This window comes from Camelus bactrianus, chromosome 1 (assembly GCF_048773025.1).
Source record: "Camelus bactrianus isolate YW-2024 breed Bactrian camel chromosome 1, ASM4877302v1, whole genome shotgun sequence".
NCBI classification, from domain to species: Eukaryota; Metazoa; Chordata; class Mammalia; order Artiodactyla; family Camelidae; genus Camelus; species Camelus bactrianus.
Genome location: NC_133539.1, coordinates 58263280 through 58276929, shown reverse-complemented (window position 1 = coordinate 58276929; position 13650 = coordinate 58263280). Strand labels below are relative to the sequence as shown.

General features: G+C 35.0%; 1 protein-coding gene across 3 annotated transcripts in view; it reads right to left on the bottom strand.

The window, feature by feature from the left end:
* SLC49A4 (solute carrier family 49 member 4) overlaps positions 1-13650 on the bottom strand; it is a 79032-nt gene that overhangs the window by 29998 nt on the left and 35384 nt on the right. For all 3 annotated transcript variants that reach the window (XR_012507255.1, XM_074364749.1, XM_010970946.3), the window contains exons 5-7: positions 10427-10535; positions 5125-5192; positions 1793-1920 (exon numbers count right to left, since the gene is read on the bottom strand). Coding sequence is in view for 2 of the 3 variants with exons in the window: in XM_074364749.1 (XP_074220850.1) it covers positions 1793-1920; positions 5125-5192; positions 10427-10535 (305 nt within the window). In the remaining variant the exon portion in view is untranslated. The remainder of the gene's footprint in view (positions 1-1792; positions 1921-5124; positions 5193-10426; positions 10536-13650) is intronic.

Below are 13650 nucleotides of genomic sequence, written 5' to 3'. Positions count from 1 at the left end.
AAAAGAGAAAATAAGCAACTGGGACTACATCAAACTAAAAAGCTTCTGCACAGCGAAGGAAACCATCAACAAAGGAAAAGACAACCTACTGAATGGGAGAAAATAACTGCAAACCATGTATCTGTTAAAGGGCTAATATCCAAAACATACAAAGAATTCATAAAATTCAGTACCAAAAAGCAAACAATGCCACTAAAAAATGGGCAGAAGCATAAAAAAGAAAGAAATAATGCCATTTGCAGCAATATGGATGGACCTGGAGATTGTCATTCTAAGTGAAGTAAGCCAGAAAGAGAAAGAAAAATACAGTTATATGGGCAATCTAAAAAAAAGGACACAAATGAACTTACCTACAAAACAGAAACAGACTCACAAACAGAAAACAAACTTATGGTTACCAGGGGGGCAAGAGGGTGAGAAGGGATAAATTGGGAATTCGAAATCAGTACCTCTTGGGGAGTGATGGAAATGTTAGCTATCTTGATTGTGGTAGTGGTTTCACAGGTGTATACATCTATCAAAATTCATCAAATTGTACTTCTGAATTATGTGTAGTTTACTGTACAGGAATCATGTAACAATAAAGGTGTTAAAAAAATTAAAAATGGGCAGAAGATCTGAATACTCATTTTTCCACAGGAGATATACAGATGGTCAACAGACACACAAAAGAAGTTCAATATCATTAATCATCAGGGAAATGCAAATCAAAATCACAATGAGATACCAACTCACACATGTTAGAATGGCTATTATCAAAAAACAAGAGATAACAAGTATTGGCAAGGAAGTGGGAAAAAGGGAACCCTTGTGCGCTGTTGGTGGAGATGTAGGTTGGTGCAGCCAGTTGGAAAACAGTACGCAGGGTCCTCAAAAAATAAAAAACAGAACTACCATATACCCAGTAGTCCCATTTCTTATCTGAAGGAACTGAAATCACCATCTCGAAAAGATATCTACACCCCATGTTCATGAAGCATTATTTACAATAGTCAAAATATGGAAACAACTAGTCTCTATCAATGGATGAATGGATAAAGAAACTGTGGAATATATATGCAATGGAATACTATTCAGCCATAAAAATGAAACCTTACTATTTGTGACATGTTTAGACCTTGACAATATTATGCTAAGTGGAATCAGTCAGATAGAGAAGGGCAATTATTTTATTATCTCTCTTATATGTGGAATCAAAATCAAAAAATTTAAAAAACACTCAAAATGGAAAACAAACAAACAAAACAAAATCAAGCTCATGAATACAGAGAACAGGTTGGTGGTGGTTGCAAGAGGCGAGGGGTGGGAGAAATGGTGAACTGTTTCTGTTTTTTAGTTTAAATAAATTGAATATATTGAAAAAAAGACTAAATATAAAATAAACCAATAGGTACTGGTTCAAAGAAGTCTGCTGGTGCATATCTGAAATGTCATAGCTTTCTGCCTTTGTTCATTTCCCTTTCTGTTTAACAATGATGTAATGGCTATAAAGATGATAAAAATCTTTGTATTATGCTGTGATATGATTTTTTAAAAGAATATAAGCTTTTCCATGCTATTTAAGCTCACACTAAAGATTATTCTTCTTTTCCAGATATAAAATACCAATGAAAATATTTTTAGTTATTTTTTGAGCTCTTTTTAGATGAGATGATGGTTTGATGGCTGGATAAGGGAGACCTTTTTGTATATTTAACAACTGCTTATGGGAAGCAAGAAAAAGTCCTACTGTCAGTATATACTTCTAAAAACTGAAAATATTTATTCAAAGTTCAAAATAGTCTGTGCTCACCTGTAGTTAAAGGCAGGTGTGTGATGCTGTTCAAACAGGTCAGGGTGAACCACGTGGATGATAGTGTAGCTCCGGAAAACAGGAGGAGAAGAATTAGCTTCAGCATACCCCTGATAAAATCTGCAAACCTGAAAAGAAATAACGTTCTATTAATCCTAGCTGGATTTTAAAAATACTATTTAAATCAATAACACACTTTCATTAAACAATAATTTCTTGAAGAAATTTCCATGATTCTTTTATAGCAAGTTTTTTTTAAATTTTTTTTTTAAACTAACACGTTTTGTGTGTATGGTTGATAAATGTTGCTTTGTGATAAATGTTTATTTCTCTCACAGTCTCTTAAAATGTGATCTCTGTTTCGGATTTACAACTTACAAGATAAATTCTGAGTTTTTAAATGCCACTTTTACTTTCTTTATATATTTTTCTGTAACTTCCAAACATTCTAAAATGAGCATATATCGTCCTAGTTTTAGAAAACAGGCTAACTTGTTGACATAAACTTGCAAGGGTCGTTCTCTCAAAATTCAAATTCACTTAGAGAACAAATACAGGTGCTTACCCCAGCACCTTTGGGGTCTTACATGGTCTGGTCTCTTGCTCCACTCTCTGTTTGCCTTACTATCTCCAGTGGGACAGCCCTGTTTCTGTTTCTCATACATACTGAGGCTGTTTCTCACAGCAACTGTAGTTTTCGTACTTGTCCTGACACCTGGATTGCTGGTTCCCCCAGATCGTCAGGTGACTCATGCCTGCTTATTCTTTGGGTTATTCAGGTCTCAGTCAGGAAGGCTCGCCATTCTCACAGAAGCAGCTCTCCCCATCCCATCTCCACACTCTATTTTCTTCATAGCATTTATCTCTATTGGAATTTCTCTTGTTTTTGCATTTTTTGTCTTCCTTAATCAGACCATAAGCTTTGTAAGAGCAAGAACATAGCTCTAGAATAGTGAATTTATTTCACAAAGTTTGTGTCTAATGTTTCACAGCCTTTTAAGTTCTCAAAAATCCCTGCTTTGTCTTGAATTCTTATGAAACTTCTGGTAGAGATGCTTATTATTTGGTTATAACCGAAATTTTTTCCAAAAATGCTTCTCCTCATCTGTGGATGCTCATCTGCGGATGAACCGTTGACTGTATAAGCAGTCCTCTGGCTGTGCCTGTACACAACTGACTGTGTCCTTTAGAGTTGTTCCTATTGTAGAAAAACTCATCCCACCCCAAAAATGACATTTACCATGTTTTCTCTTTGAAGTTTTTAAAAAAAATTATTTTAATTTCTATTGTAATTATGTGACTTGCAATATTTTGCTTTGCACTTATCTGACGTGATATGGTTAATCATATTTATGTCTTTTAGACTAAAATGACTTCCTATGTGAGCTGATGCCATCTTTTGGTGGGAAAAATGGATGCACCTTTGCTCAGTGACAGGTTTGCTCTCCACTATGAAAGTTCACAAACAGAAAATACTTACGTAGTCTGAAAAAGGTTCCAGAGCTTGATGGAAATGCTCCTCCAGAAAATCCAAAAGCTTTGTTTTAATTTCATGCTCAATACTTTTCTGACTTATATTTTGCTATGCTGCATGAACTTGTCAGATAGGCAGATGGCCAGGTATGAAAGAATAAAACAGGTTTCTGGTACACTCAGAGTCGAATGAGGTTAGAGTGAGTACGTCTCCAAGGACCAGATCACACAAGAATAAACTTACCACTCTGGTCTGCCAATTTTGGAGACCAATGGGCTAATATCATCAAAGTGCACTGTTAGCACCAAAGTAGTACATTTAGCAGTAATCTTTGGTAATATAATCACAAAAAACACCCAAAGCACTCATGTCTGTAAGAAGATTCTGTTCTAGGGATCCCAAAAAGGGTGTTCTGAATATAATTTTAAGTTGATTTTAGGGCTAAGAGATACTTACAATTAATTTCAGATCCCATAGTAAGAGTAGTGCTTTTTAGAACCTCCATTTTCAACAATTTAAAAACAGAAATGTCCTCATTCTAATTTTTCCCTCTAGTTCCACTTCAATATAGTTAAAATTAAGGGTTTGTAAAAAAAAATTAAGCAAAAGGAGCATGTGGGATGTCATTTCTAATAAATAACATGTCCCTCTTTGACATATTTGGTGCTTATTCTCTTTGACATATTTGGTGCTTAGAATAAGATTTCAGAATAGGATTTGGTAAACGATGACTCACTATAATTGGCTTGGATATTTAATTAGAAAAATTAGATACGATTCTCGTCAAGTGTGATAGGTCAGTATATTCCAGTATCAGTGTAGTTATTTCCTACAAATAGCTATGTTCCTATTCTTCTCTAGCTTTTAGACTTCATTCTCATATTTTCTAACTTATAAAAACCTCAGATATGGAAATTGACACATTATAAACTGACTATAACTAAATGAAATGAAATTAAAAAAACCCCAAAACCTCAGATAAAGCAATTTAGAAATTACAGTGTCAATTTATTCTTTCATTATCCCAGAAACACTGTGCAAACTGTAAGGCCTAGATATAATATTATCCTGTGTCAATTATGTTTACGTATTTAGATATTGAGGTGACTCACATATCTTATTTGATCTTCCCAAATATGTAATTAGATTCTTCCCTTCCCGATAAAGTTGATTGCTCAATTTTGTTTTTGATGTAACAGGGTACAATGTTTGGAAAGTGAATGAAAATGATCTCTTTGGAAACACCAAGAGTAGTTTTATACACAGTCGCCTATGTGAGTGACATTTTCATTCTTTTCTTCTTTTAGAATAAATGAGACTTCTTCCTTCTTCTGACTCATTCAAAAAATGTGTTGTCATAATGGGCTAAGATCAAAGGGAGTTTCACGAAACTGGAAGGCTTTATGGATATTTTTTATCAAAATGGGAAAACCATAGGGTCATACCTGCCAAAAGTGGCCACAAATAATTATCTGCTAATCAGGATACTGCCTTTTCATGCAAAGTTCTAAATATGCTCTTACAAATGATTCCTTTCAATTCTTTTCTAATCTCAATAACTATCAATTTGTTTTTACTATTGTATCACCTTCCTTCTGGTTTCATTTGTAGATACTGTCCTCTAATAATATGGAGAGGGGCAGCTTAGTTATACTGAAAATACATCCCTAGTCTCCAAAAACATTTTAGGGTGGACTAACCTGGAGTTCCCCTGTAGCAGCAAATTCTATCTGCTACATGTGACCTTTGCATGTTTTATTTTTCCTTGAATTTTAACATTTATCTAGGGGAGCCAATTTTCCATTTGGGCTTATTTTTGGTTCTGCCCAGTTACATGTTTAACATAAAAGATTCTTACCTTGCCATTGCTATTCCAACGACACAGCCTCCAACTATAGACCAAAATCCAATCCAGCCAGCATCTATCTGTTAAGAAAGTGGCAGACACATTTAATACAAGATAAGCACACTGCAGTTTAGAAGGCATGGAAAAAAATCCTCTATAATCAACATGTTAATAACTAAATGGCAAATCTAGGAAATACTATTTAAGAAAATGAATCAAATGAAAGGATTCATGTGTGACTAATACAAGCTTAACTAAGTAAATACATCATTAATTAACTTTTATTGGAATATTTAAATGAACAAAATAATCAATATCACAAATATTTCTTAAGTGTGTGTTCTACATGCTGGACATTGTATTAGGAACTCTTAAGAAAACAGTAAAAGGAGAAAAGATGGTCATTGACCTAAAAAGTTTAAATAGAGCCAACATACAGAAAACTATTAGGAAATAATTTAGTGGTAAAACATTTGGCACAACTAAAAATTTATTAGAAGAACACACAGTGGAGGAGTGGAAGAGAGAGAGGTGAGAGAGAGACAGTGAGGGGGTAGAGAGAGAGAGAGAACTGGGGGCTGAGCACCTGGGGAGACTGGACAGAGAATGTGAGCTAGGTTACAAATGCATAGATTGCTCCACTCTTGAGAAACATCTCCGGCCCTGCCATTTACTAGCTTTGTGACTCTGGACAGATTATGTCCTCTTACTGATAAAATGGATTAAATGACATGATTTGCATATAGAACTTGGATCAACAGTTGGCATATAAGAAGTGCTCAATAAAGGTTAGGGCTGTTATTATTACCTGATGATGTTTCTCCATCGTCTATTGTCTGCTCTCTTTCCTACCTTCACGGACAAACTTATTCAGCGCAACCTACAAATGCTGCCTACATTTCCTAATCATTCATGTTATCTGTAACACTTACCACGATTTGGCTTCTGTCTCAACTCACACCCCAAGTCTCAGTTTCCTCATTAGGAGCATGGGGATAATTATGATTTTTCTGAGAATTAAATAAGTTAACAAATGCAGAGTGCCCCTCTTGCTGCATTTAGTATCCATTGTTTAAGGCCCATTAATACTATGAGGCCCTCACTAACATTCTCATCTATCCCCTAGGTCAGTGGGGTCCTGCATCAGGTGATGAACCACTGTGTATCCTACTGTACTGACTCTGGTCCTTTTGGGCCATTCTGTGCTTTTCTGCTTCCTTTGTTCATGACACTTGCTTTTTGCTTTAAGTTTTTCCTTGAATTTAATTATTTGGGGGGGGCAGTATCTCCATGTGTCCACCAACCCAGAAGTTCTGCTTTCATTTAACTTTATTTTTATTTAATACCTAATGTGATTCATGGTCTCTATACCTCTCAGAGTTTGTACAGAGATAACTGGAAGGGCTTCTGAGGCTTTATAACATGATTCATAAGATCTGCAAAATCAGCATCACCTAAATGCGTGCTACACGTTTTCTTCTTGGAAATGAGCTTGCTTGGAATACCTGCCATCCAGAAAAATGGGTTAGGAAATTAAAGGAAGACTTTCTTCCTAAGGGAAAGGAATATTACACAATTTGGATTAATATTCTGGTTGAGAAGTAGAAAATCTGGGGTGGGAAATCTATCTGAAGGTATCAGAGAGCCAGGAAGGTAATCTAGAATGCTAGAACCATAATCTAGGATGGGAAGAAAGCCCAGAGGGGCAAGCCTGATATTTGGGGACACTTTTGGTTCAAAGAAGAAAACACTATGGAAACTAGAAAATATTCTAAATTGAATAATTATGAAAATCCTACTTAGCAAAACACAGAATGTAGCTAAAGCTACGTTAAAAGGATATACAGCCTTAAGATGCACGTATTAGAGAAGAAAAGTTAAAAATCAAGGGTCTAAGTATTCATGTTCATGTTAGAAAGTTAGAAAAAGGAGAGTAAAATGACTTCATTCAAAAAAACAGAAGAATAGGAAAAATAAAGATAAAAATAGAAATTGATTAAACAAAAAATAGCTACTGGTGAAATTATTCAAGGAAAAAATGAGAGAGAAGATACAGAAAAATCAGTATCTGAAATAATACAATCACTTACCTCAGAGACCTAATAAAATCATAGAATGATACTATGAAGAACTTATTGCCATAAATTTGAAAAGTGAGATGAAATGGACAAATTCTAGAAAGGTACAACTTCTCAAAACTGACACAAGAATAAGTGGGAAATCTGAATAATTTTACAACTATTGAAGACACTGAATCTATACTCAAAAACTTTCCACAAAGAAAACTAAATTGCTTCACCAGTGAATTCTACCAAATACTTAGGGAAAAACAAAAGCCCCAAACCACCAAACTTACATAAACTCTTCCTAGAATAGAAAAAGAGGAAACACTTGTTTTTTGAGACTAACAAAAATACTAAAATTGAAATGGTAGGACAAGATAGGAAAATTATAGTCTAATCTCATTTATAAACATAACTGTAAAATATCCTCAACAAAATATAAGCAAGCTGAATTCAGTGATATATAAAAAGTGTGATAAATCACTGACAAAATGAACTTAGTACAGGAATGCAAGGTAGTTTAACATTTACTAATCAATAAGTATAATTTACCACATTAATAGGTTAAAAGAGAAAAACCATATGATCATCTCAATGTTGGATTTTATTAAATGTATTTTTCTCCATCTATTTGTCATTAGTCATAGCTAATAATGAGTATGTATGCAAAGAGGCCCAAGTATCTACGAATAAATTAAAAAGGAAGTGAGAGTTTAACAAGACTGCTGGATACAAGATCAGCTGTATTTCATTCACTTGCGAAAACTAACTATACTTCTACATGCCAGCTGACAGAAAATAAGATTTTAAAAGCTACCAATTACAACTTGGTAACTATATGATTACCAAGCATCAAAAAGTATCCAACACCTGGGAATAAATCTAACATATACAGAAGGCATTTTTGCAGAAAAGAGATTCAGAGAGACATTAGGACCTCAGTAAATGAAGAGAGATAGAATGATTATGGTTTGGAAGACTCACTATTATAAAAAAGTTAATTCTCAAACTGACCTATAGATTCAAAAAATTCTATCAAAATCTCAATAAAGGGGAGTATTTATTCTACCAGATATAAAAACTTACTATAACACTAGAATACTTAAGACAATTTGGTATTGGCACAAAAATAGATAAGTAGACTAGAGGGAAAAAATTCAGAAACATCCATGCACATAAAGGCACTTCATTATGACACAGATGACACTAGAGAGCAATGCAGAAAAAGATGATCTTTTCGAAAATTAGTATTAGGTAATGGATAACTACGGCAAAAAGGAAACTTAATCCCTACCTTATAATAAGCACAAAATTCAACTCAAGGTTTAAATGTGACAGGAATAACAATAGTTTCTAGAACAGCACTGCTCAACAGCACCTCCTATGATGATGGAAATGTTCTCGATCCACACTGTCCAGTATGGTACCCACAAGCTCCAAGTAGCTCCTGAGCACTTGAAAAGGGGCCAGGGCCACGATGGAAGTGAATTTTAAATTTTAATTTCATTTCAACTAATTTAAACTTCAAATTAAAAAGCCACATGTGGCTGGGGGCTACTGTACTGGACAACAGAGTTCTGCAAGATAACACAGGGGAATACACTTATGAACCTGAAGCAAGCGAAGATTTCTCTGCTCTTGCATTACGGTCTCTGTCTGCCAGATCCAGTATCTAGGCTATCTCCAGTGGGTTTCTATTGACCACTGTTTTTTGTTTGTTTTTATTTTAAATATGAACCACATTTTCCTGTTTCTTTGCATGTCTAATTTTAAAAAACAAAAACAATCTGAAATGGTTGATCTTCGTGTTAGTAGGCCATTCAGTTAATGGCTGATCACCTCGAACTTGTGTAGGTTTGATTTTGTGCTCTATTAGGGTAGATTAGTAGAAACTAGTGTTTCCCAAGCTCCTCTCACCTGGCAGGACTCAATCTCCAAATTGCCTCCTCTGCAGATTTTTGTCAGGGGTTAGTTTTAGGCTTTGTTTATGGTGGGTCTAAGTAGAATAGTCCTTACTCTATCTAGCGTATGGTCCTTGATTCTAAAGTTTGTCCTTTCTGATGTCCCAGCAGAAGCCCAAGATGTTAATAAAATGTTAATGAGGTCTTGTCATTCTTGCTGGGCCAGAACTCCAAGGGTCCAGTGCTGCTTGCCCTCTATTATATTTGCTCTGCTTTCAACTCCACAACAGTCCTGGTAAGTTTGCCCTTTACATGTACAGACCATTCCTCAGCCAAGATTTGCTGGGGACCCCACACAGCCTTCTGGGGAGCCCCCTTTTGCAGAGCTCTCTTCTTTACATATCAGTAACAAAAGGTGGCCCAGTAGTGGGCAAGAGATTTTAACAGGTATGTCACAAAAAAGGATATTCAAATACCCAGTAACACTTAAAAAGATGTCATAGAAATCAACTACAGTAGCACACAACTGCACAGTCATCAGCATGTCTAAATGTAAAAAGACTAAGACTGCCAAGTGTTGTTAATGAGGTGCAACAATAAGAAATTTCAGATACTGCTGGTAGGACCATCAACTGATACAACCACTTTGGGAAAGTCTGGCATCATCTATCAAAGCAGGCATAATCTATAACCAACAATTCCATTTCCAAATAAATATCCAAAAGAAATATATACACAGGTGCACCATGAAATATGTGTAAGAAGATCTGTACAGCACTGTTTATGACAACTCAAATACAGACCTTCCAAATGTTCATCAAAAGCAAAATGAGTAAATAGTTGTTTATTCATACAATGGAATGTCACATCAGTGGCTGGATTTCTTCCATTTGACCTTCCAAATCTCTCTACCCTTTCTACCATGCTATTTGGAAGCAAGGAGAAGGAATGGATGTCATTAAACATAGAGATGAAGTTATTTTTAAAGAAATGATACTGAGACTGGAGAGAAAGCAAGGAATTAGACAGAATAGCCATATATTTGACAATGGGATTTTAATCTTTATAAAGCAAGAATCAAGAATTCTAAGAATTTCCTTCTTTATTTTTCTGTTTATTGACATCATTAATAATACCCCAATAAATGTGGAATTCATAGTTGTTATCAAAATCTAGGAGGAAAAACAATATTCTTTATAACTATTTCATAAGGATCTTACTTTTGCAACATGATACAGGATAATGCTTTACCCAGCAGGCCTTGAAGCTAAATGTAAGAACAAGTAGATGATATTTATAATTTTAGAGAACTAAAAATACCTATAACATATAAAGAAATAAAATGCTTACTTGGCTGACATGCACTGGTGTTAAAATTAAGTCCAGAACTCCAGACCAGCCAGCAAACACGCCAAGTGGTATGGCATATGCTAAAGCAATCATCAAAAATCTCAAATTGCTGTAGAAGAGAAATAAAAGAAAACATTATTACAACTGCCTGTGAATCTGTAATTATCTCAAAGTAAAGTTTAATTTAAAGATGTAATAAATATTAGATACCATTCACAATAGCTTTAAAAATTTTTTTGAAGTATAAGGTATCTAGAAATAAACCAGGAGGGCCCAAGACCTCTGCGGGTGGGAAGTTTAAAAAAAAAAAAAAAGCAACTTTTAATCTAATTTAGGCACAGAAGATGACTTAAATAAATGGAGACAGAGTCCATGCTATCAGGTCACTCCCAATTAATCTATAATTCAATGCAATCACAATTAAAATTCCAGTTGAATTTTTTTTAGAAACTCAAGAAATTTGCTCTAAAATTCATATGGGAAAATAAGAGTCCTTGGAAAGCTAACTCACCCTTAAAAAATATGAAAAAGGAGGCCCTTGTCCCATCAGCTATTAAGACAAACTGCACGCCCAGAGTAATAGAGATAGTATAATATTGGCTCAAGAATGAAGAGAACAATGAAGGAAAATAGAGGTAAGACACAGAAACTCAAGTTACAATGGAGGTGACACTACGAAAATCAAAGGGCTAGTGATTGTTTAGTGAATGGTGCTAGTTCATTTTAAAGAGGAAAAAAACCACGTGCATCACTGGTTAACACTATACACTAAGGTAGATTCTCGGTGGGTTGAAAACCTAAATGTGAAAGAAAAAAGCAGAAAGTTAATAAGTGAGGAATTCACTGGCAAAATTAGTAGACAGATAACAGAATGGGAATAGATATTTGAAATTTTTCAAATCAACAAGGAACTTTTATCTAGAATATGTAAATCATTAAGAATAAGATAGCAACTACCACTGAGAAATGGGCAGAAACTATGAAGAGGAATTTACAGCAGATGAAACCTAAACAGCAAACAACTGCATGAGAGTCCAAACTTATTAAAAACCAGAAAATAAAAATTAAGCAAAAGATATAGATTTGTGTATACCTGTTAGACTGGTAAAAATTACAAAGGTGGATAATGCCAAGTTTGGTAAATATATGGGGAAATGGGCACTGCTAATGGAAGTATAGGAAAGTGCAGGCATTTTCTAGAACAATTTGACAATACTTGGCAGATTAAGTTTAAAAATATGACCCAGCAATACTGTTGCAGGGTCTGCTTTCCACAGAATTCTTAGGTGTACGGTGTATTAGGATGTCACTGCAGTGGTATTTGTGGTGACAGCGTGTTGGAGGCAATCTGGGTACAAAATGGGAGTCGGTAGATAAAATGTAATGGTTTCATACCACGTAGTACAAAGAACTAGGTGTACCCAGGCACAGGGATATATCTTGAAAACAGAGCCCTAATATCACAAAATGAGAGCTGTCCAAATATCACGTGCCTCCTGAGAGAAGGCAGCATCCCCCATGAAGCGGCCTTATAAAGCTGAAACCCAAACCTGAATCAGATGTTGCTCCTGCTAACAGTTTATAGGAAATACAAATGGCAGAGGAACTTGGCAAACTACTCAACAAAGAGACAATCAACAAAATTTAGAGCTACAGATTTAAAGGCATTCGAGTCAATTGCAATGCAGTGACCCAATCTGGATCCTGATTCAAACAAATTGTTAAAAAAGACATTTATGACACTTATGAGACAATTGGAAATTTAAATGCTGATTTGATAATAGCAAACTAAAAGTTTTTAGTGTGATAATAGTACCATATTTATGTTGAAAAGAGTCTCTGTCTTTTTAACATATATTATACATATTGAAATATTTATGGATGAATGATTTATCATCTAGGATTTGCTTCATGATACAGGAAGGGGAGAAGGAGGTAGAGCAGAAATAAAACAATACTGGCCATAAATTGGTAATTGTTGATATTGGGATATGGGGATATGAAGGTTATAACTATTCTACCTTTGTATTTCCAAAATGAAAAGTCATAAAAAAAAAAACCACATAGTGTTTAATGAAAAAAGTCAAACAGAACGAGATACATAACGTGCCACTCTTTAGATAAATTAAACATAGGTACATACAAAACACACAGATTGCAAAGGCACAGAGACAAAGAGATATACATTAAGTGCACTTGAAAGGTGGCCTGGGTAGAGGGAAGGGAGCGGGAGTGGGAAATAAAAAGAATGAGTGAGTAAGTAAATGAATAAATGTGCTCAAGTGTCCTGAAGTAAGGAACATGTTCAACTCAGCTCTCCACTCATGAAGTCTAAAAGGCAAAAACCACCACCACCGTCTTCAAACATTAAACTGATGTATAAAGGGAGAGAAATGTTTACATTAGGTTACACAGGTTAAATGCATATTAAGAGATGGGAATCATATGGATAGTAAATAAATAACTGTGGTCGAAACTTTAGAGCATAACCATTGATTTCTTTCTACGCAGACAATGGAATTAGAATTTAGAGGAGGAGTTATTCTGATTAATCCAAGAAGTAATGATATCAGAAGCTCTGTGAGGAACCAGAGAAGACTACACAGGTAGGTCAGGGGAATGGAACACGGCAGGCCCAAAGAACTCCCCTGGAGAGCCCAAAGTGGAAGCAGGCAATCCTGCAGATTAAAGGACATGGGAAGAGACAAAGGAATGTTAGGCTTTGGTGCAAAGGGTTTTTAATATAGAAGAAAGATCTTACACTCTGCAGTTTAAACAGAGAATAAAGATCTTGACTGTAGAGTAATCACAGGGTATATAGTGGTCAGAGTGATCATTTTAAGTTGTTTTTTCCTTGTCAGAAGAATCTTTACATAACTCCTTATTTAAAAAACTTCCAGTGACCCCCTCATTTCCCACAGAATAGTCCAAAATTATTACTATGGCATAATCTGACCTTAACCTACCTCTCTAGCCTTACCTACTACTCTCTAACCTCTTACTTTACATGGAAGAAAAACTTAAAACAGCACTTAAAAAAAAAACTATCATTTTAACTCTCATCTTATAAATGTGTGTCACTGATCACAATTCAATTGAATTAATATTTCTTTGCCTATTATGTGGAAGGCAATTTACTAGGTGCTGCGGAGATGTGGTTTTCAAAAACTTTTTACTGTATACCAGAATAAGAAATAAATATTTACTTAGTGACTTACTAATAC